This window comes from Sorex araneus, chromosome 2 (genome assembly GCF_027595985.1).
Source record: "Sorex araneus isolate mSorAra2 chromosome 2, mSorAra2.pri, whole genome shotgun sequence".
Classification (NCBI taxonomy): Eukaryota; Metazoa; Chordata; class Mammalia; order Eulipotyphla; family Soricidae; genus Sorex; species Sorex araneus.
This window is the reverse complement of record NC_073303.1, coordinates 346,458,258-346,481,281: the sequence shown is the minus strand read 5'-3', so window position 1 is coordinate 346,481,281 and position 23,024 is coordinate 346,458,258. Positions and strand designations below refer to the sequence as shown.

The window sequence follows — 23,024 nt, the reverse complement described above, 5'->3', positions numbered from 1 at the left end:
GCTAGTGAATCCATCTGGATCTGGGCTTTTATTTTTGGGGAGACTTTTGGTTACAGTTTCAATTTCCTTGATAGTAATAGGTCTGTTCAGGTATTTCAGATTGTCTTGGTTCAGCCTTGGGAGGTTACAGGAATTCAGGAATTTATCCATTTCTTCTAGGTTCTCTTGTTTCGTAGCATTTTATAGTTTTCTTTGTAGAGGCCTTTTACCTCCTTAGTTAAGCTGATTCCGAGGTACTTGATTTTCTGAGTGGTATACAAACTTTCAAAGTAGTCTCTGATGATCTTTTGAATTTCTTTGGTTTCTGTTGTGATGTCCCCCTTTTCATTTCTGATTCGGTTTATTAGGATTATCTCTCTCTCTCTTTCTTTGTGAGTCTTGCTAGTGGTTTATCAATCTTATTTTCTCAAAGAACCAGTTTTAGGCTTCATTGATCTTTCAGGTTGTTTTTTGGGTTTCCATGTCATTGATTTCTGCTCTGTAGCACTGTAGCACTGTTGTCCCATTGTTCATCAATTTGCCCGAGTGGGCACCAGTAATGTCTCCACTGTGAGACTTGTTGTTATTCTGCTCTAAGTTTTATTATTTCTTTCCTTTTGCCTGGCCTGGGGTCCTTTTGTTGGTGCTTTTCTAAGGTCTTGAGCTGTGAGGTCAAGTTATTTATGTGGGCCATTTCTTCCTTCCAGAGGTATGCTTGCAAGGCTATAAATTTTCCCCTTAACACAATTTTAGCTGTGTCCCACAGGTTCTGGCATCTCGTGTCTTCATTCTCATTTATTTCCAGGTATCATTTGATTTCTTCCTTGATTTCCTCCCTGACACACTCGTTCAACGAGTTTGAACACTAATTTCCAGGTGTTTGATTTGGTTCTCTGCATCTGTGCATGATTCACTTCTATCTTCAGTACATCGTGGTCTGAAAAGATAGTTGATACAATTTCTATCTTCCTGATTCAATTGAGGTATGTTTTATGGCCCAGCACGTAGTCTATTTTGGAAAATGTTTTGTGTGCACTGGAAAAGAATGTGTATTCTTTTTTATGGGGATGTAAAGCCCTGTATAGATCTATTAGCCCTCTTTCTTATATTTTTTTCTTCAAAGCCAGTGTTTCCTTGCTGAGTTTTAATCTTACAAACAAAAATTCTTAAAAACGAAACAAAACAAAACAAAAACAAAACTGGGCTGGAGCGATAGCACAGTGGGTAGGGCGTTTGCCTTGCATGCGGCCGACCCGGGTTCAATTCCCAGCATCCCATATGGTCCCCCAAGCACCGCCAGGAGTAATTCCTGAGTGCAGAGCCAGGAGTAACCCCTGAGCATCACTGGGTGTGACCCAAAAAACCAAAAAAACAAAAACAAACAAAAATTCTTAACCACAATTTGATTATCCTATAACTCATGTAGACAAAGATAAGGTGAATCTGAAATTCTAAAATTTCACCATAACTCAAAATATTGAACTGGGTCACTATCTTCTTTCATTAATTATCAATTCATTATTAATTTATTGGTTCATTCAGGCAGATTTGATGTTTTTATTCACTGCTCTTTGTTCATCATCCTTGATCAAGCTTTTATTATCCCGTTTTTGGCAACAAGTGGGTGGAAGACCCTTCAACAAGCTTGTGAGTTCTTTTGTCAATGGTTCAAGTAGTATCTGATAGCTTCCTTGCTATCCCTATGATAGGATGCTCCAAGTTTATCCTAACCATTTCCTACCACTGTCTGTGGATCAACAAGGAGTTCTGGTTCATTTAGTATTTTAAAACTAGCATTTTGGTACTAGAGGTGTTTTTTGCTAATTATTTGCAGTGCTTATGTTATGATATATCATATATTCCCTTTAATATTTAAAAAATTAAATATTTTTGAACATAATAACTCTACATATACCAAGAAGCCTAATCTTCAAGAAGTAAGAATAACAAATTGAGCACTCCCCACAGTCACACACATCTCAGATTAGTTAATGCCATCAACACCAGTTATGATTACTGTAAACCATTAATGGTTGGGGGTAGGGGGAAGAGGTTCTCTGTTTTCAAGGTATATCCTACTCAAGGTGTAGAAATTACAGTGTTTTAAAGTCCCTTGGAATAGATGTTCTCTGTGTGTCTTTGCCATAGATACTTAGGTAAGTAACAGGTTTTGCAAGAAGCTAAGAGTGGGCAATTTTTAGGGGCTGGAGAGATAATAGGGCATTGTCTTGCATGTGGCCAATCCAGGTTCGATCCCTGGCACCCCATATTGTCCCACAAGTACCACCAGGAATAATTTCTGAGTGCAGAGCCAGGAGTAACCCCTAAGTATTGCCAGTTGTGCCGACCCAAAACAAAACAAAAAAGTGGGCAATTTGTACAAGCAGATTGAGGGATTAAATTAGTGAGAGTGAGGAGGGCCTGGGTTTGGCGTTCTGGAGGCACAGTAAGGGACCGAGCAAGATGCCTACTTAATACCTCTGTAGCAAACCACAACACCCAAAAAAAGAGAGTGAGCAAATGGGAATGCCCTGCCAAAGAGGCAGGATGGGGTAAAGGGGACAGAATGGGGGTGGTGGGAGGGATGCTGGGACCATTAGAGGTGGAAAATGGGCACTGGTGGAGGGATGGGCACTCGATCATTGTATGACTGAAACGTAAGCATGAAAACCTGTAAGTCTGTAACTTTATCTCACGGTGATTCACTAATAAAATAAAATAATTAAAAAGAAAAAAAGAGTTCAGCAGACAGCAGATGGGGAACCAGGTTAGAAAGGAGGACATAAAGGAGGTGAGCAACTTTGTTTTGCTCAGTGAAGCAACATCAAGATGCAGATGGGTTCATAGAAGTGGAATTCTGGGACCGATCACAAGCATAGTATTTGCCCAGTCTGAGACAGGAAAGATTACCCAGCTCACCCAGTCCAGTCAAGTGGCACCAGTCACTGCACTAGGCCCCAAAGACCCAGCAATGATATCCAGGAGGCCCAGACTACTGTACTCTAATGAGTGCCCCACACTCGTGTCTTGAGGTCTGTATCACATGTCAACACCAAAAACTTCAGAGGTATCTGATTATCATGGCTGGGGTGAGGGATTGTTTAGAAAGATAATCCCTGGCAGGAGACACCAAGAACAAAACTGAGCCATATGGAGGATAGATGTGGAATAGAAACTCATTCTGGTAAAGAAACAAAGGTTAAGGGGCAAAGGTCATAAGACAGAAAGCCCAACTTACTGCCAGGATGCAATCATGGGTGAAATTTCAAATGCAGCTGAAAAAAGAGATGTGGGCAGCAGAAGTTAAGTCTCAAGAGGCTTCAATATTCCACAGATGATTATTTGACCAACATGGGTTAAAAAAAACTGTTGACTTGCTTTAGTGTTTTTAATATGGTGCAGTATAATAAATGCATTTTTCTTATTACTTTATTAAATATTTTCTCTTCTCTAGTTTATTATAAGAGTATAGTAGATACAGCATAAAAAATGTTGCTGACTTTGTTATTGGTAGGCTTCAGATCAATTGGAAGCTACAAATAATATATTTGGGGAGTGATCCCCCAAATTTATACACATATTTTTGTTCACAGAGCAGGAAGGGTGTTAAACAACATAACCCCCTATTGTTGTTCAAGAATCAATGGTACAAATTCAATTGCAGCACAAAAGGCTACATGATACCAACGAGAATGTCTTCCTCAAAGCCCTTTGTTAGGAAACTGAAAAGTAGACTGAAATGGGGGGAGGGACAAAAGCAGGCAGGGCCATGGACAGCGATTATAAATTTTCCAGGAGAAATGCCCTGCATGGAGGCAGAGCCCAAGCCCTCAAGGCATTCCTGAGACATGCCGCAGAAGGTGTGATGATGCAAACGTCTCCCACCTGTACTGTTGAAAGAGAAGAAAAGAGGGCTTTCCCCAGACACGCTGATCCAGAAGAGACCCTGCACTTGGAAAAGACGCAGGCATGGGAGAACAAGTTTGCAAAGAATGGGAAGATGTGCAGATGGGACAGAGTATTGATCTGCCTTTGTGCCATCCCTTCTTAGGCAGGAAGACACCCACAGAGGGGACTGTCATTCAGACTAGAGTCATCGCTGACCCATGGTCCCTGGTTCTGGAGGAGAAGAGAACTCATAAGATATGGAATACCCCTTCAAGCAGCAGTCTGCAGCTACCAGGTGTGAAAAAAGAGTGAACCACTGCCATAGAGTCCAGAGCTATTCCAGAAAAACAATGAACCAGCACAGACACAAGTGAGTGTTACTCTGGCTCCTCCACAAAGCTGTATCCTAAGCTGGCCCTGCCCAGTGGCCCCCTTCTTCCCTGACTCTCTGTCTTTCTCCCCCGTAGCTATCACCTGGGCTTAGTCACAAAGTCCTTCTCTATGCTTGCCGACACCTCGTCACAAAGCTTGTAACTTTCTCAGGGTAGGAAGACTTCAGAGAAAAAGCTGAAAGGGTACTCCTGAGAGACACAGCAAGGGACAGCCACTGCGCCACAGTTTACATGGCTGAACACTGGAAATGATCTGCTCTGTCCACCAAGAGAAAATGAACAAAGTGACCTGCTCGTACACAGGTTATTCATATGCTCACATAGCTGGATTTATCCATGCCTACATGCCTACAAGCCAGGAAGCTGAAGCACGATTCAACAGGCCAGCAGACATGAAATCAGCAGAGAAGAACATCACAGACTGATGAACATTCACCATTTGACTGGAAACATGCAGGTGCATAAATGCCAAATTTGACAGGAAGCAGAGAGAGAACCTGAGGCAGGAAGGGGATGACCGATATTGGGGAGCAGAACTCAAATTGATTTATATCAGAAACAAGCTCTTCATTCAAAAATTAAAGTAAATGTGGAAACATTACTTTAACCAAAAATGTTGTCTGTAATCCCTATGTTTAAAATATGTTTGTCAATCCTTTGAATTAAGTAATATAAAGGGTTAATTTTTTTTTAGGCATTTCCTGTCTTTGGTCTTTTCTTGGTGGGGGAGTGGGTGGTTTGTTATTGCTTTTTTTTCCTTAAGATCAGATTTTATAAAGTGCTATAATGCACACATGTTTAAGGTCTAACATAAAACAGGTAGTAACATTTGGCATTGCCTTTCATTTGCTTTATGATCATTCTCTTTGGGATGTTTTACTTATCAATAAAGAATCAAGGATTCAAAAATAAATTAATAAATTAAATAAAATATATGTTTGAAATATATGATATGGTTTCAGAAACAAGTCTCAATTGATGTTTTGGCTCGACCTAATATACACTGTAATCTGAAAAATCCCTTTTCTTCTTAAATCAAAGATATAAGTCTATCTGCAGCTAATTCCACACACAATGCATCAAGAGAACCAAAGAGTGTATTTTTTTGTTTTTACCTGAAATATCTGCTTCAGGGAGAAAAGGGCCCTTCTTAAGTCTCGTCCACTGGAGTTGTACAGTTTTTCTGGAAAAAAAAATATGACATATAACATTAATCAAATGGATCAAGGGCTGAGTGGTAAGAGCCAGGCAAGGGGATGAATGGTCACCAAATGCCCGCCACTAGAAAGCTAAGTGAGGTGGACACAGATGCACTCCAACAGTTCTAAGCACAGGCCAGACTGCCTCCGAGGCCAGAAGAGGGACTGTGACCAGTGGACACTGACACCCAGATTTCCAACCTCCCAGACCTCATGGCCAGCAACCAGATCCAGAAAACAAACACAGCTGACATGGAATCCTCCACCACTCCCCACCTCTCCATCATCCTAATTTCTGTAGCCAGGCTCGGGCATCCCTGCAGCATCGTCTTTGCCACAGACTCTGACGGTCACCTCGAGACACAAAGGCTACAAGCTATCCCTCAGGATCCTTTGGCTCACCTATGGATGAGCTGCTGGGCAGGAAGACCTCCTGAGCACGTCCTGTCCCTGACTTCATGATCTCATATTCAGGTGCCAGCCCTGAGCAAACGGAAGTGTGGGCTTGTTATCTGGATTAGAGACTGGCTGCCATCTACTAACCCGCTGTTTGGGGGCTGCAGGCTCCCTGAAAGAGTGAGCTGCACATAGGACACAACCCTCGAGGACACAGTATGGCAGATGAGCAAGAACTCGATTCTAGTTGGTGGTGGCACTGCAAAGGGCTAAGGATGCACTGGAAGAGTGGGGAGTGAAACTCTGTATATGCAGGACTCCTGGGAGCACAGCTCTGCTCCGCTCCCCAGAATCCAAGCTCGGTCATGACTTAGGTGCTGAGGGCTCTCCGGTCCCAGCCCCTGAGGCCAGTTCACCCCAACATAAACCAACCAATACCTATTTCCTGCCAAGGACAGTTCAAGGCACCAGGGATACAGTGTTGAAGACCTGGTGAGAGAGCAAAGATGAAGCAATCTGATGGCCAAATTTCAAACCCAGTTCTACCACTTACTATCTCTGTGACCTTAACCCCACACTAGCTGTGGCTCCTTCCTATCTATGTGGTAACACTTCCTATCTATGTGACCTTGGCCCCACAACTGGTAAGTGGAAAGGAGAAGAAAATATTTATAGGAAAGAGGCTTTTGTGCATTTCAAACACTGATGTGAAAGAAAGGGATACAAAATTGGGTGAAAATGACAATGCCCCCCCCCCCACTGAACCCCGAGTGGCTATCTGCGGCACTGAGACTGAAAGGCAAAGTTCTTTTCAGGGGTCACGTGACCCAGCCCCACTCACTCCCATTGGGGGAGACCCTCTGGCCTTCCCTCAGACTGTGTGCAGCCAGGCTTCTACAGCCTCACGGCCAGCCAGGAGCAGAGACAGGGTTCCAGCGCCGGGGCCCAGAGAAGATGCCTGAACCCGAGCCCTCCTTGTGGTCTGAGCATCATAGGATGGGATTCATCACTTCAAACTACAGCATGTAGCATACAGTCACTTATTAATGATGAGTTTTGATTAAGAGCGAATGCACCGTCTTCCGAAAGTATAATGACCTGGGAGAAAAACTCCAGAGGAGTCAGCAAGCCTCAAGCAAACATCTACTTCTTCTTAGATCCTAAGAAATGGGGTTTGAAGGACTCAAGCTGACCTCTGAGATGGGGGTGTGGCCTTGAAATGCAGAAACAGCAAACAAAAAAAGGTAACTTCACACCTGTAGGAGATGCCAGGAGCGACCATGTGCTTGGGTACTTCAACTAACATCTCAGAATTCTCAACTCCCAGAGAAAAAGACTTTGGCATGTATCACTTCTAACAACAACAACAATAACAACAACAACAACAACAAAAAACCCCACTGGATATTTCATTCATTTAAAAAGAAAAAGAACTGTTTTTGAAGTGGTTTAGGAAAAAAGAACCTTCAATCATTTGGGACTTTTCCAGTTATCCTTCTGTTACCGATTTCTAATTTGACTTTTTATGGTGACAAATACACTTTGTATGAATAATTTCAAATTAGCTAAGGTTTTCTTCATGCCCAGAATGATTCATGATGCTGAATGCCTCGTGTACACTTGAAAGAGGGTTTATTCTGCTAGTACTTGGCAAACTCTTGTTCACCTCTTCTATGTTGTTATCGAGATTCTGCTGACCACTTTACAGGGCACTGTTGGGGGAGTATTAAAATCTACAACTATGAGAGTTTGTTGACTTCTCCTTTCAGCTTTAGGCGTTTTACTTTAGTCATTTTGAAAGTCTGCTGTTAGGTAAATTCACGTGTAGGAATCCTAGTTTTGGGTGGTGGTTGTGGGCAGGGATGAGGAGAGCATCCAAGCAGTGCTCAGGAGACCTCGGGCTTCTTAGTCAAAGGGGGCATCAATTCAATGCAAAAAAAGATAAGTTGCTAAGTGCCCTACAGTGCTGGAATTACTGAGATCACTCTGGAATGCTCAGAGACTCTAGAACCGTGCCTGCAATGCTTAGTGACCTCCAGAGCTGCACCCACTGGTATTTGGGTATCATATGGTGCCTGGCATCCAAACCAGGCCTAGCATGCACCCTAACTGCAAATTTTCCCAGCTCCTGTGTATAGATTGTCTGTGGCTTCTGGGTCAACCAACCTTCCATCAAACATTTCTCTCATCCCTGGCAATCCTATGCTACTTTCCAAAAATTAAAGTGTTTGAGTGGTGCATCTTTTTCTAGCCTTTTATTTTTAGCCTGTTTATATAGGGTTCTTATAGACATCACTGCAATTTGGTATCATCCAATAGCTTTCCACCCATCTGCGTTCCCATATTTTTAACTTATGGATGTGACACCATTGGTACTACAACATAAGTCCTCAGAGGGTTAATGGTTCCTCTTACCCTTTTGATGAGAAATGCTCCTGTCTCAATGCCAAAGATATCTGAATGATGCCAAACATTTTCCTCCTTTTTCTGCCAGGTGTCTTTTAATTAAAACAAATTACAATTTCTATTCAAATAGTATTTTCCATTCCAACTATCTCTAATTAAAATATTTAGTTACTCATCTGTTTAAATAATTGCCTATTCCAAAGCTGAACAAGGATATAGCTCCCAAAATAATTATTTCTTTAATGCAATAGAATAATTACTGCAGATTTCAGAAAGATACTAAGAAATTTTAATACATTTTTGTTCTTATAACATCACTTAACAGATGAAAATATTTAGCCTTGGTTAAATGTCTTCGAAAACAGTTACTTGGTCCCATATGTTATGAAGGCATTTAATAATATCTTGATCCAAAATCCTTCTACTGGCACCTAACAAGCTGTAGCTTCTTCACACTTCATACAAACGATAAACTAGGAAAATTCATTTTTATGGACAGAGATAAACCTCTCCCACAGTATCTGCAAACTTTTCTATGCAATCACCATTATGAGAACAAAGAACAAAGACAATTGGGTATTTGGAATCCTTCTCAAAAAGATAATCTTGTCTCTCCACAAAAAAAAAAACAAAACTCGGGGCTGGAGAGATAGCACAGCGTGTAGGGCGTTTGCCTTGCACGCGGCCGACCCGGGTTCAAATCCCAGCATCCCATATGGTCCCCTGAGCACGGCCAGGGGTAATTCCTGAGTGCATGAGCCAGGAGTAACCACTGTGCATTGCCAGGTGTGACCCAAAAAGCAAAAAAAAAAAAAAAAAAAAACTGATATCAGAGTAAACTGAAATCACAGTGATCTATTGAAATGCAAATTGTCACCAAAAATACACAGTGGAACCAAAAGGGTTCTCTGCTTCCCAGACTTGTTCTATTGATTCTTAACACAAATTTTTAGAGGACCCTATGTTAGAGGATGCTAGAAGGACTGGGAAACAAAGATGTCTGTGAATGACATATCTGTCATGTGGGAGAGACACAATCCTGCTGGTAGAAAAGGAACCAGCAGACACTTCACCATGTCAGATATCGCATCCCAAAACCAAACAATGTCCTATGATGTGGCTCAGGAGAGGAGACCTACACAGGCTAAGAGCACTTCATCCCACAGACTAGAGTTTGGCTACCCTGCCACAGGAAGTAGGGTTTGGAGGTTTTTACTGCTGATGTGCACTCTGCTTCAAAATATTTCATTTCCATCACCTTCAGGACTCCCCATATGATGGTGAGACTCGCTGTGGCCATACACACCTCTTGTTTAGCTTATAATCACTTGGAACCAGAATCTGACTTACCATCTTCCCAAGGCTGGGTTTGGTGCCATTCTTAATGTATTTCCTAAGGGATGCCATCCATCACTCCTTTAGGAGCAGTATGATATGAGTCAGGTGCAAAGTCTGGGAACATGCATGCATGTGAAGCCATCTCAGTACTCGTTCCTGCATCACCATCAGCCTCTGCTCCATGTGGGACCTGTATGTCAGCATGAATGTCTGCATATGCAGACACAAGGACACACATGGCCCAGCCTATGGATGATGGTGCAGTACTGGGAGGTCCTCTAAGCTACACCCTATGTCCTAATGGATCCCGAGTCCCAGGAAGGAAATTAGACATGAAAACTATGAAGGGCCAAAGAAAGCAGAGTCTGAGAGGCGGGGAAGAGGCATAATGCTTTGTCAATGGAGGCGGGGGGTTAGGGGGCAAATAAAAGTACATGCTTGGTCAGATTCTGGAAATTATGCTTTTCCAGAAAATTTTTAATTTGTATCATAGAGTCATTTGAAGAGAATCACTGTGAGGTACAGTTACAAACTTATGAACTTTCATGTTTGCATTTGCCATACATTGATGGTTTACCCATCCCTCCACCAGTGCCCATTCATTCACCTCCACCAATGTTCCCAGTATCCCTCTCATCACCCCCACCCCATCACCCACCACCCCACCCTGCCTCTGCGGCAGGGCTTTCCCTTTTGTTCTCTTCTTTCGGGGGTTGTAGCCTGCAATAGGGGTACTGAGTGGCGTTCATGTCTATAGTCTACTTTCAGCTCACATCTTCCAACCTGAATGGGTCCTCCCAACATCCTCTACTCAGTATTCCCTTCTCTATCTGAGCTGTCTTTTCTCCCCAGCATGTGAGGCCAGTTTTCAAGCTGTGGGGCAGACCTCAGGGAGTGAATCTTTTCTATGTGACATAATGGAGGATCCAAACCATGATATATAGTTGTCTAAACCCACATAATGTCTAACAGAGGATGGCTCCTGGTGAAAACTGTGGATTGTACTTATTGACACACAAATATTGGCTCATATGTTAGTAACATGCGTATCAGTATGTAACATACAAATATCAACTGCGACAATGTACCACCCCCATTCAAGATATTAATACCGGAAAATGGCATCACACACAAAGGCAAGTCCACTGGCCCTCAGGTCATCAGGAACCTTTGAGTCTAGAGATGACAAAAGACATTGCTCTGTCCTCCTGCTCCCAGCCCGACCCCCGGTTACACATACATCCCACTCATCCTGAGCAGTTACTGTACACTCCTGGGATGTCCCACACCACAACCCACACTCCACACACTGCTTTTCCTCAGCCCTGCCGCACCTGCACAGGGCTGGGGCTCAGTCCTCCAGGCTGATGGACAGATGGGCATGGACAGATGGACGATGAAGGCTAAGACCCACTGACCTGGGATTCCCAAAACGCAGCCAGAGGATTAGTTTGGGGTGTGTCTGTCCTTACAGTTACAGCATAACTTTGCAGCCACTTGTGACCTCCTCCAAGGGCTGGGTGCAGAATACTTTTAGGACCCAGGACATTTCCAGGATGTATCTTTAAAAGTTCCTGCTTTTTATTCCTTCCTTCCTGTTATCATGGACCACCTATTTCCTTCCAAGGCAGGGCAGTAATAAAAGATTCCATAGGCACATGGGGTTTGTCCATATCCAAAGTGGAGGGAGAAGATGACGTGGTAAGAGAGTATCATTAGGCCCCTCAGGAGCTGTGTGGGAGAGTGATATGGGAAAGTGGCGGCGGATGGAGGGGACCCCCAAACACACCTCCACTGCCAAACAGCTGTAGACCAGGAGCCTGTACCCAACTTGAAATCATGTAATTATGGGCCCGTACCTGCCTGTCATCACGAAGCTACAAGTCCCATGTGTCCGTTCGTTAGGTATGTTTCCATGGTACCCCTCTGCTGCCCCCCATCCCCACAAGATGGGGAGGCCCAGCAGAGCCAGGACCCTCTGGGTTCTGAATTCACGCGAGCAAACTATTTTCCCCTTTGAAGTTGAGGAGGTGGTCAGCTCTGGGCCCCTGCAAAGTGCATTTCCGCCTGCTCCATCCTTGCCTTGAACAAAGTGTCCCCTTTCTCAGAGGCAAAAAGCCTGGGGTCAGCCCGTGCAGGTCACTGGATGAATTGGAGCTGTTGAAATCGGGCCGCCGTTGCCCCTGGGGATCAAAGACTGGGCAAGAGAGAGGGTCCTCAGAGACCAGCCAGTGCTGTCGCCACCCTCTGAGGAGAAGTCGAACCCCTCACTCAGAGTCACGGAACCCCCACACATGTGCCAAGAGGGGTCAGCACTCTGACAGGGCCCCTCTCAAAAGGCCGCTGACCCAGGGTAATCACGCCATTAGCATCTGAAAAGCAGCCCGGCACCGGGTAGTCCAATGGTGTGAGGAGCAGGTGAGGGGGCCTGGGCAGCTCTCCCTGGGCGGCCAGGCCTGGCCATCTCAGCTCTGTCCATCTCTCCTGACCTCCGGCCTCCGTCTTCTCCCGCTCCTCTCTCCATGTCCCTTTTCCTTTGTTCTCATCTCCCTTAATTAGGAACCTGGAGAACCTCAAAATAGTCACTTCATTGATGGGCTTTTATGATTCCCTTTATTTTAGAATGAAATGGAAACAGTTAAATATATAGGGTCTTTTTTTTCCCTCTCCGAAATTACATATATTTCTCTTATTCCTTCTCTCGGAGCAACAACAAAGAAACCACACTTCCTGGTCAGCTCTGCTGGGCTGGTGCTCTGCAGCCTGTGCCCGGCCCTTCTGCACCACCACCCCCAGCCCCCTCACCCCCGCCCCGATGGGCAGGGCACAAAGGGAAGGGAGGTGTCCAGGACAATAGAATTTATTCTCTCTCCCTCTCTCTCCCTCTCATTCTTTTGGAGGCATCCAGAACCCCTGCTGAGCTCACTGGAAGCTACAGTTTCAATCATGCACGAGGTTCTCCTCTGCTTTACTCTCCGGAGAGAAAAAGAGGTAAAAAAGAATTAAGGAAGCCCAAAGGTAATTCCCAGCATTCCTTATGGTCCCCTGAGTCGGCCAGGAGTGATCACTGAGCACAGGGTCAGGAGTAAGCCCTGAGTACCACCGAGTGTGGCCCAAAAACCAAACCAAGTCCAGCCTCATTTCTTGGGGTGTGCCACCCTGGCCCGCCTTCCTCTCTTGCCCACCCTCAAGGGCACTGTGTCCACCCACGCTTCTGCTGTGCTCCCAGGCCAGGCACTGCCCCGGTTTGTGTGTAGCCTTTTGCACCACCCCACCTAAGTCTTGGACAATGTCCCATGTGTCCTCTCTGGCCCTGACATACATGCACGTTCTAACTTTCTGCAGCGATGGGAAAGGTGAGCCCGATCATGCTGGCCAAGAACCTGGCACGCTCGAGTGTGTCCCTAAAACCTATATTTCCTTCTCTTTCTGACCCCAACGTCTTCAAGGGTCGTTTCTAAACAACGACCAAAAATCCTGAAGACTCTCCATGTAGTGAAACGTCAGGATCTGAGGGGCGCTGCCCTCACACCTCCTGCCATCTGTCAGGCCCTTCTGGCCGTGTGCATAGAAGTTCTCTGGATCTCAGGCAGCCCCTGCTGAGCCCAGGAGGTGCCTGTTCAAGGCCCCATCATTCCCTTGAAGAGATGGCCTCTTCTGTCCTGGGGTCAATGGCTCTTGACAGGGAAAATGTTCCCCGTCCCTACTCTAAACACTTAGAGAAAAAAGAAGTGACTGTCTCATCCTTGGGGAGAAGATAAGGATCATTAGCTGGGGTCAAAAGGGAACAATTTGGCATCAATCATGTCACCAAGCAGAGCGGGCAAAACACAGTGGTTTGCCTAACCCAGCCCACAGGGCCAGGCAACTTCAATGACTATTCCTCAGGATGGAAGCAGCCCTTAATCTACAGTTTCTGAGCCTACCCAGATGCAAACAACTCTGCCTGAGAAAAGATAATGCTTTTTAAATAATTTTTGTTTTGCTTTGGGGCACACTCAGCTGCGATAAGGGTTTACTACTGGTTCTTTACTCAAAGACCACTCCTGGTGGTACTGAGGGACCATGTATGGTGGTGCCAGGAATTGAACCAGGTTCAGCTGCATGCAAGGCAAGCTCCTTACCTGCTGTGCTATGTCTCTGGCCCCAGAACATTTTTTTTTGCTTTTTTGGGTCACACCCGGCGATGCTCAGAGGTTACTCCTGGCTCTTCACTCAGGAATTACTCCTGGCAGTGCTCAGGAAACCATATGGGATGCTGGGAATCGAACCCAGGTTGGCCGCGTGCAAGGCAAATGCCCTACCCGCTGTGCTATTGCTCGAGTCCTGACGCATTTTTTTTTGGGGGGGGGTTACACTCGACAATGCACAGGGGCTACCTCCTGGCTTTGCACTCAGGAGTTACTCCTAGCGGTGCTCAGGGGACCATATGGGATGCTGGGAATCGAACCCGGGTCGGCCGCGTGCAAGGCAAACGCCCTACCCTCTGTGCTATCGCTCCAGCCCCGCCCTGACACATTTTTAATACAACTGTTTTGATTAGAGTTTATTCACTCAACAAGGTGAGGGAGAGAGGTGGCAGGACACTGCAGTAAAAGCATAGCGCACATATAGATAGATATATAACATATTATACTATATCAGATATATTATATAACATATTATACTATATCATTATATTATAATATACATTCTATATTTCTATAATTCCTGCTTCACCTTATACTTTATTCCATTCCCAAATGGCAGATTCCTACAATTGGAGAATGCACTATATCCCACTCCTAACTACCCCCACCCACTCTCTTCTCTGCCTTTCTAGACCATGCCAGGACCTACGCAAAAAGGGGCTATAGGAGGGGCTGTGCAGCTGTGCAGAGAGCCTCAGCAAAAATGCCACAAGACCCAAGTGGCACCATCCCCTCTGCAATAAGGTGAGGTGAGTCCCTGAATCAGAGAGCACAATTAGGAAGCGATGTGAATGAAGCTTCTCATTCCTGGCACAGTTCCATCACAGAGAAGAAGAATTGGAAAACCGAGTGCCAGTGACCTTAGTAAGGTCACTGTTTTGGAACCAAACACTTAATTCATGTGCCTTAATGAAATAAGCTATTTGCTTTGCGGTTGCTTCTTCAATGGAGCCACCAGTTACAAATTAGCACCATACTAGGATAATTTGCATGAAAAATCATCTTTCACAGCATTGTGAATCACAGAATCTCAATCATTAAAAAAAAATTAACATCAGGGGCTGGAGTGATAGCACAGCGGGTAGGGCGTTTGCCTTGCACGTGGCCAACCTGGGTTCTAATCCCAGTATCCCATATGGTCCCCTGAGCACCGCCAGGGGTAATTCCTGAGTGCATGAGCCAGGAGTAACCCCTGTGCATCGCCGGGTATGACCCAAAAACCAAAAAAAAAAAAATTAACATCATACATAAAAGCAGGACTTAAGACTGAGACATTTGCAGGGCTCACTTTAGGTGGAAGGTGTTGCATCCCAGTCAACAATGAACAAAAGCCAACATGCCCCCTGAGGAACTTTGAGTCTCATGAAGACACATAGGTCCACCAATGTGGAGTGTAGAAAAGAATTACTCCACAGGGCCTCGGAGGTGATGGCCCCAGGAGCTTGGGACTTCAAGGAGGCTTCCAGAAACTTAAAGCCTCCAGCCACACTCCAGAAGTGAGTCTGTGCTTTCAGAGACTCCAAGAAGAAAGAGTCTTGGTGTCTGGGGGATGGGGGTTGCTACGAGACCAAGGAGGAGAGCCCGAGGCACAGCAGCTTTCGTCCGTCCCTGGGAGAGCCAGCTGGCTCCAGAACTGCTCTTGGGTCTTGCTCAGGAAAGCCTGGTGGAGTGACCCTGTTTTCACTCACACAGGTGTGCTGAATGCAGGGCGTCACCTGTTGCTAGAGGGCCCTGCGTTCCTGCAGGCCCACTGCCAGCATCCGCCCAGCTCTGATTCCTCCGCCCGCTTCTGCCAAGAACAGCAGCACGGCTGTGGGGTCCTGGCTGTTTCAGCTGACTTAGCTGCCGAAGAAAGCACTGGGGTGACCCCTGAAATCTCAAAAAGAGGTGGGAGTGCAGGGAGCCTTGAAGAATAGACTCCCCCCTGGTTTGGTTTGGACCAGCAAGACCCATGGAGGGCACTCACATCTCTCAGCAGCCCTGGGGTCGGAGGAAGTCACAACCACAGGCCATGGACAGAAGATAAGGACAAGCCAAGACGCCGCCAGTCTCCATGAATGGGGCAGCCTGTGGCTGGGGAGCAGGGAGAGGGAGCAGACTCTGGCTGGCACATGGCATCCAGCAGGGTGCTGAAAAGACCCAAAGGGGCTAATGTATCCATCCCCACAAGACAGGAGGTTCTCATGGGCTTGGTGGTGATCCACCAGGCTCTAGCTCCTTACATACCCCAAGAGCCAACAGAGGCAAGTGGTACCCCCTTACTCTGTCCCCAGGGAGAGTTATATTTCCAGGAGTAGCAGTACAAGCAGATCACAAAGGGGTACAGTGCTAGCTGTGCAGGAGCCATCATCAAGGTGACAACCTCACAGGCACAGCTGGGTGGGGGGTTGATGGGGGTGGATAGGGGCGTCTGGCAACAGCACTACGAATTGGAAGCCAGCCAGGGTGGCTCTCCTGGGTGCCCCCAGTGTGGTCTCCTTAGGCCCTGACTTTATTCCACACAGCCCAGAGCCACAGGCATGGAAAATGTCCTCAGTGATCTTTGTGGTCAGACAGCAGGGCCCCGGCCTTCACCACACCCCCCAAGAGGCTGCAGCTCCTTCCTGAGGAAGAGACACGAACACCCGTCATTATAGCGCACTTAGAGGCTCCTTCAAACACTGACTGCGGATAAAGGTGCCATTAGAACACAGCCGAGCACCCACGCTGCTGCGCTGCCCGGCGAGGGAGCCGACTGCTGGCCTTTCTGCTCATCTGCAAATTAGGGGGCCTGGCCAGGACACTTAGGGAGACCCACAGACCCTGAGGTGCTCAGCCTTCTTCACAGGCCTTACCTGTATTTGCAGGGCCACGGGGCCACATCGGCGCTAAGCTGGAGATGCAGAGTTTCATCTCCAGGTCTCCAACGGATTTCAAGAGGAAACCCTTCCCTGCACGCGAGGGGCACGCGTACCTCTCAGCAAGCAAATGTCACGAACTCGGGCTACACGTTCTCTGTGACTAACACTAAAGGAACCAAGCAAGGAAAGGATTTCCAGAAATAAGCGAGTGAAGGAAAGCAAGGAGAGGCGTGCTTGGGAGCAGCTGGGACTGCCCCGAGACATTTTGAACTCGCCCAGCAAAAAGACTTGCTGGGAGACAAGGGCCAGGAGGATCGCTCCACAGTGGGAAGCCTGTCTCAGGAGCTGGGGGGAGAAGGCAGCGGGGATAGAGAGGGAGCACTAAGTCAATGATGGTTGGAAGGATTGCTCGGGATGTGTGCTGAAAGTAGATAAAGGACCAAACAGGATGGCCTCTCAGTGTCTGTATTGCAAACCATAATGTAGAGAGCAGAGAGTGAGTAAGAAGGAAAGTGCCTGCCATAGAGGCAGGGGGTGGGGTGGGGTGGGGGTAACAGGAGGGATACTGGGAGACTTTGGTGTGGAAAATGGACACTGGTGGAGGGATGGGTGTTTGATCATTGTATGATTGAAACTCAATCATGAAAGCTTTGTAACTGCATCTCATGGTGATTCAATAAAAACAAGTAAATAATAAAATAAAGAGTTGCTGCGTGGGGCCTTTGATTGTTTGCCTGCCTGAATACACATAGACATCACCCCGGGAGTGTGTTGAGTGTAGCTATGGATTCAGAACACTGGGGGCTAGGCATGAGCAGGCCCTGGATGGTGCAGAACACCCAGATCTCAGAACCACACTGAGAGAGGCACAAATCTCAGAAGCAGTGAACGTCTGAAGTGCTTGGAGACCAGATCACCAGCAGGGGGCGCCAGTTAGAACTGCAGCTCAGACAACTCCAGGGCAGCTGGGACCCCGGCTTCTAGTCTTTCTACAGAAACCTCACCTCCGAGTTCATGAAGCTGCAGCAGCAGAGGTGAAAAACGACTTCTCCCCAACGGTGCAATGTCAGGTATTCGAGTTATGCTCCTGATCAGAAAGAGCTGGGAGGCACCTCCCCCCTTTAACTACAGTTAATCTCCAAGCTAGTCCCTCATTTGAAAAATGCAGTAATACAAAACCTGCGCCGCTCATGTGAAAATACTTGGTAATGTATTTTACTAGCGTGAATTTTGACCTTTTTTGCACCTGGGAATAAAATTAAAAGGCAGCAGGGGGCGGGAGGGGCGGATTTCTGACACACATGCCCTTCACACTCAACCAGAATAACAAATCGACTACACACTGCACGCACACACAACAGAGCAAACGCAGCTGCAAACTCACTGGCGCTTCTCCTTTCCTTCCTTGGCTCAGGGACGTGGCTGCTCGTGGGGCCTGGGGCATGTCCTGAGCCTTCGCCTCTCAGAAGCACCTGCCTGCTGTTCTCCTAGCATTTATGGCTGTGACGCTCTATATTTTACTTACTCGCTGTGTTTATTCTCTCTCCCCTGCTGCAATGTGGACTCCTGGGGAGCAGAGATGCTTGTCTGCCTTCGGCATCACTAAAGCTCAGGACCTTCCACAGTGGTAAGCACAGTATGCGGGGGGCACACATTTTTGTGGGGTGATTGGAAGCAACAATACCCTCCCCCTTCCCACCCTCTTCCTCTTACGAAAAGGGAGTTTGAAGTTCTGTTTCCATAACCTCTCCCCCCTACACACACTTTTAAAAATGATTCCTGAGAACCAGCAGTAACTTTCGGGATCGGCAAGACCCAGGCACAATCACCTTCTCCTTAATTCCTTTAAATTCCCCAGCCCAGATCCTGGCATAAAATGGTAACAGGTTTCCTTCATAGCTTTGCTCAGAATTCAGGAAATATGATTTGTTCTTGCCTTCAAATAGATTAATGACTAGATTAATGGTTCAGAAAGATTGCCTCTGAGTTGTTAGTATAAGTCTTTTTTTTTCTCTTTGTACCAGGTAGGAAAGTATGGAATGCTTTTTAATATGCCAGCTGTTGGATAAAAATCTTTTTTCGTTGGTGGTTTCAATAAAAATGCATTTAACCATGTTTAATTTAAAGGGGAAGTACCCCCTCCCCATTAATTTCCACGTTCACTAACTCAGGAAAGCAGTAAGAAGTCAAATTCTTTTTGTGTGTAAATATGCTTATTTGGGATGAGATGCAATTAAAACTATCAAAAGACAAATAACCGTGCCTTGGTATCTGTCCATGGTACCTGTTGGACACAAAACCCCTCTACCCCATTTTCAGAACTACGTAGAAAACTCAGGTGTAGCCAGCTTACATGGGAAGGGAATGAAAGAAGAAGAGAGGACGGGTGAGAAGCAATGATTCCCCAAAAGTAGAACTTCCTGCCTTCTTTCCAGCCCCCTTTACAGCAACTTAAGGACATTTCACACCCTCAATAGGAGGACCACATTGTCAAACTCCTTTTCTCTCCATTGTCTTTTCCCAAACCCTCAGTCTTGGGGAGAGTATTGGCTCACAAGGAGAGCTGGGGTCAAAGGAGGCTTTCAAGAGTAGATTACAGCTGAGTGCAGAAATTCCTGAGGCAATTTACTAAGAGATGTAGGGAGCAAACCTGAAGGCAACCTGTGGGCTCCCATTGCTCCCCTTCATCCCCCTGCATCCTTCAGGCCTGTTGAACTTTCTCCTCAGTAGAGGGGAAAGGGAGCTCAAAGAAATTAAGGCTTATTCCCAACATCTGCAAGAGAATTCTTTAGAAAAATGTTTTTTTTTAGGAATACTCCACACACACACAAAAAAAACTCCCAATGTCTCCAATCTAATTTAGCACACACATGCATGTGCACACATGCACAAACACATACAGACACACGTGATATGGTTTCCAGAGAAATTTGAATGTTCTCCTGAAGTAAGGAAGAGGAAGGGATCAAGATTTCCTCCTAGAAGAATCAGTCGGGATGGAGATGTGTGCCGAATGTAGATAAAGGACCAAACATGATAACCTCTCAGTATCTGCACTGCAAACCATAATGCCCCCAAATAGAGAGAGAGTATGGGGAATATTGTCTGCTATAGAGGCAGGGGGAGGGAGGAAGGGGAGGTATGCTGGGTATACTGGTGGTGGGGAATGTGCACTGGTGGAGGGATGGGTTTTTGATCACTGTGTGATTGTAACTCAGACATGAAAGCTTGTAACTATATCTCATGGTGAATCAATAAAATTGGAGGAAAAAAGATTTCCTCCTAGGTAACTGGGATAGAGAAGGGACCATTCTGACAAAGACAGTTGGAAATGATCACTCTGGATAGGAACAGCGTGCTGAAAGTAGGTAGAGGAATAAACACGATAACCTCTCAGTGTCTGTATTGTAGATCATAGTTCCCAGAAGAAGAGGAGGTGGGGAGAGAGGGAGAGAAGTGCCTGCCATAGAGCCATAGAGGGGGTGCAGAGGGAGGGAAACTGAGGTCATTGGTGCTGGGAAATAAACACTGGTGGAGGGATGGATGTTGGATCGCTGTATAACTGATACCTCATCACTGTATAACTGATACCTCACTGTATAACTGATACCTCATCATAAACAGATTTGTAACTATGTATCTCACAGTGACTCAATTAAAAATATAAAAATTAAAAATTAAAAGAGACTTCCTTCTACTAGAATTCCACCTAGGAAGCAGAGAAGGTAAATGCAATTCATGATGTAGTGGTGGTCCTTGATTGAGATGATTACTAAAGTCGGTCTGTTTGTGAAATGCCTGTGGTTCACTCATACCTAAGGTCTTTGGCTCAGTTAATGAAATGGCAACAAAGATCCAAATCAAGAAGGAGATGCTGGGCAAGAGAGATAATGCAGTGGGTAAGGCATTTGCCTGCATGTGGCTGACCCAGGTTCAACCCCCAGCATCCCATATGCTTCACCAAGTTTCACCAGAGTGATTCCAGAGTACAGAGTCAGGAGCAAACTCTAATATTGCTGGGTGTGCCCCCTCCCTAATAAACAAAACCAAAAACCCAAAGAGCAGATGCTGCCACAATCTGTTTTGTACAGTACACACATATGAAGAGACAATACATAACTGCAGTCCTTCTCCCATTTTTTAAGTCTTACAGAAACCGCAAATCTGCACACAATCAAGTTTAAATCTGTTACTAGTAGAAAAAGAACTCTGAATGACCTACAGAATTGCCCGTAGTGATACCTTCTTTGAAGCCTTAAGCAAAGGTCCCATGTGACACATTTCTAAGCCAGAAGGACCATAATGAAGTCTCTCCTGCGGGATCATTCCAGCCGCCTCAAATTCTTCGCCCTGGAGACCTCAGATGGGCTTTGGGGTATGGACAGCTCCATGCATGTGTGCAAATCTTTCACCACAGAACTGAAGCAATTTCCCCCTGGCTCTAATCTACCTGGTGAGTTGGTATTGGAGGACAGCAAAGCACAGAACGAGGGAGGGGTGTGAAGGCTGAGGCTGGGGCATGGAAGGGGTAGTGAAAGCCGAGCTAGAGAGGACAGACGAGGACCTGGTCATCTCAGAACTGAGGCTCAGAGGGGAAGGATGGCCCCCCACTGCCCTGCCGCCACACAGAAGCAGGCCAATAGGCATTCATTTCCCTAAACCTAACTTGCAGAATATTTCTCTTCATTATTCATGAAGTCTTACCATTTCAGTTGGAGGTATTCACTTGAACAGTTAATTCTGCCTAGTTCTGGATGACCGGCTTTTAGGAATGGTTAATTTGTTTCTGACCCACCCCCCCTGCAGCTGCAGCTGGGAAGAGCCACGGGTAGGGGCTAGAAGTGGAGGGCTGTACAGCTGGGGAGCAGGGTGACTGGAGGGCAGGCAAAGGAGGGTGGGTGGGCTACGGGGAGGAAAGAATCACCCATTCTTCTTTCCTTCCCTCATAATTAAATAAAATCTTTATTAAGTTTTATCTCATATTTGTATGAATCATTATTTTACCTTCTCTGGAAAGCTCCTTAAGAAATGTATCAATTTTTCCCCATGAGTTTGTGGGGTTTGGGGCAGGGGCATGGGGCTAGCCTTGTAGGAATAGAACAGGACAAAACTCCTGCGTGTACTTTATAGATAAAACCATCATGATTGTTATATTAGCGGCCCTTTATTTTCTATATGAATTTTAAATCCACTTACCAAGGTCCACACAGATACCCACTGCTTATTTTCACCTAAATTCTGCTGGATTCATAGATTGCTTGAAGTGGGGTAATTTATTCCTAAGGATTTACTGTCTTTCCATTCACAAACATTCTACACTTATGCATTTACTCCTTAGTTTATAGACATTCCCACCTGCTCAACACTTTCTCCAAACACAGAAACATAGCTAAATATATCCATTTAATACTGTCAAAAAGTTCATAGTAATATTAAAGTGGTGAATATATGTAGGTATATATATTAAAAAATGTTTCCAAGACATCTGTTTCTAAAATGACCCTTTGGGATTTGACCAAATATACCATTGTCGGGACAAATGAAAGTAAACTAAAATGTGGCAGAAATTTTGACAAGGAATGGTGACTTGAGAGATAGTACAATGCATAGGGCACCTGCCTTTCACACTGCTGATGTGGGTCTGATTCCCAGTATCCCATATTGTCACCTGAGCCCACCACAAGTGACACCTGAGCACAGAGCCAGGAGTAAGCTCTGAGCATCACCAGGTATACCTCCCCGCCAAAAAAAATAATAATTTGATAAGTATAAGTCAAAAATACCTTGATTTATGACACAATCAACTCAAGTTGCTTTAAACTATATAAACATTAAGGAAGTGGGGAAAAGTCTAGAAAACTGATTAGCAGACAAAAAATGAACCAGAACACTGCTGCTGATACTAAAACCTGAGGCTTATTATAATGAAAAAGAAAGAGCTAAGTTATTTGTAGTTCAGTATGCTTTAACAAAGGCTTCTAAAAAGTAAACAAATAAAATGCTATATGTCAGCTACACTTAAATCTTTTGTTGTTGTTTTAGGGGCATACCAGCAGTACTCCAGACTTAGTCCTGCCTCTAAACTCAGGAGTTACTCCTGGCAGTATTCAGAGGGACCATATGGGATGCCAGGGATCAAACCCAGGTCATCCATGTGCGAGGCAAACGCCCTACCCTCTGTACTATCGCCCTGGCCCCGACACCAAAATTTTCAAAATATTTTGAAACACCAAAGCTGCAATATGGTCATATTGTCATATTGCATGTGATTAGGACTTTCACAAAGTCGAGCACAGTACTCGAAGAGCACTCCCTGAAAGACAAGTCCCCACACAGGATGAGGAGGGGTGTTCTCAAGATGGGGGGTTACAGACCTTACTGCTTGGGTATACAAGA

The 23,024-nt window shown here is 45.6% G+C and overlaps 1 protein-coding gene across 12 annotated transcripts in view; it reads right to left on the bottom strand.

The window, feature by feature from the left end:
* The window catches only part of FHOD3 (formin homology 2 domain containing 3), a 450,025-nt gene that overhangs the window by 248,700 nt on the left and 178,301 nt on the right, over window positions 1–23,024 (bottom strand). For all 12 annotated transcript variants that reach the window (XM_055127826.1, XM_055127828.1, XM_055127830.1 and 9 more), the window contains exon 4: window positions 5,375–5,442. In XM_055127826.1, the coding sequence (XP_054983801.1) occupies window positions 5,375–5,442 (68 nt within the window). The remainder of the gene's footprint in view (window positions 1–5,374; window positions 5,443–23,024) is intronic.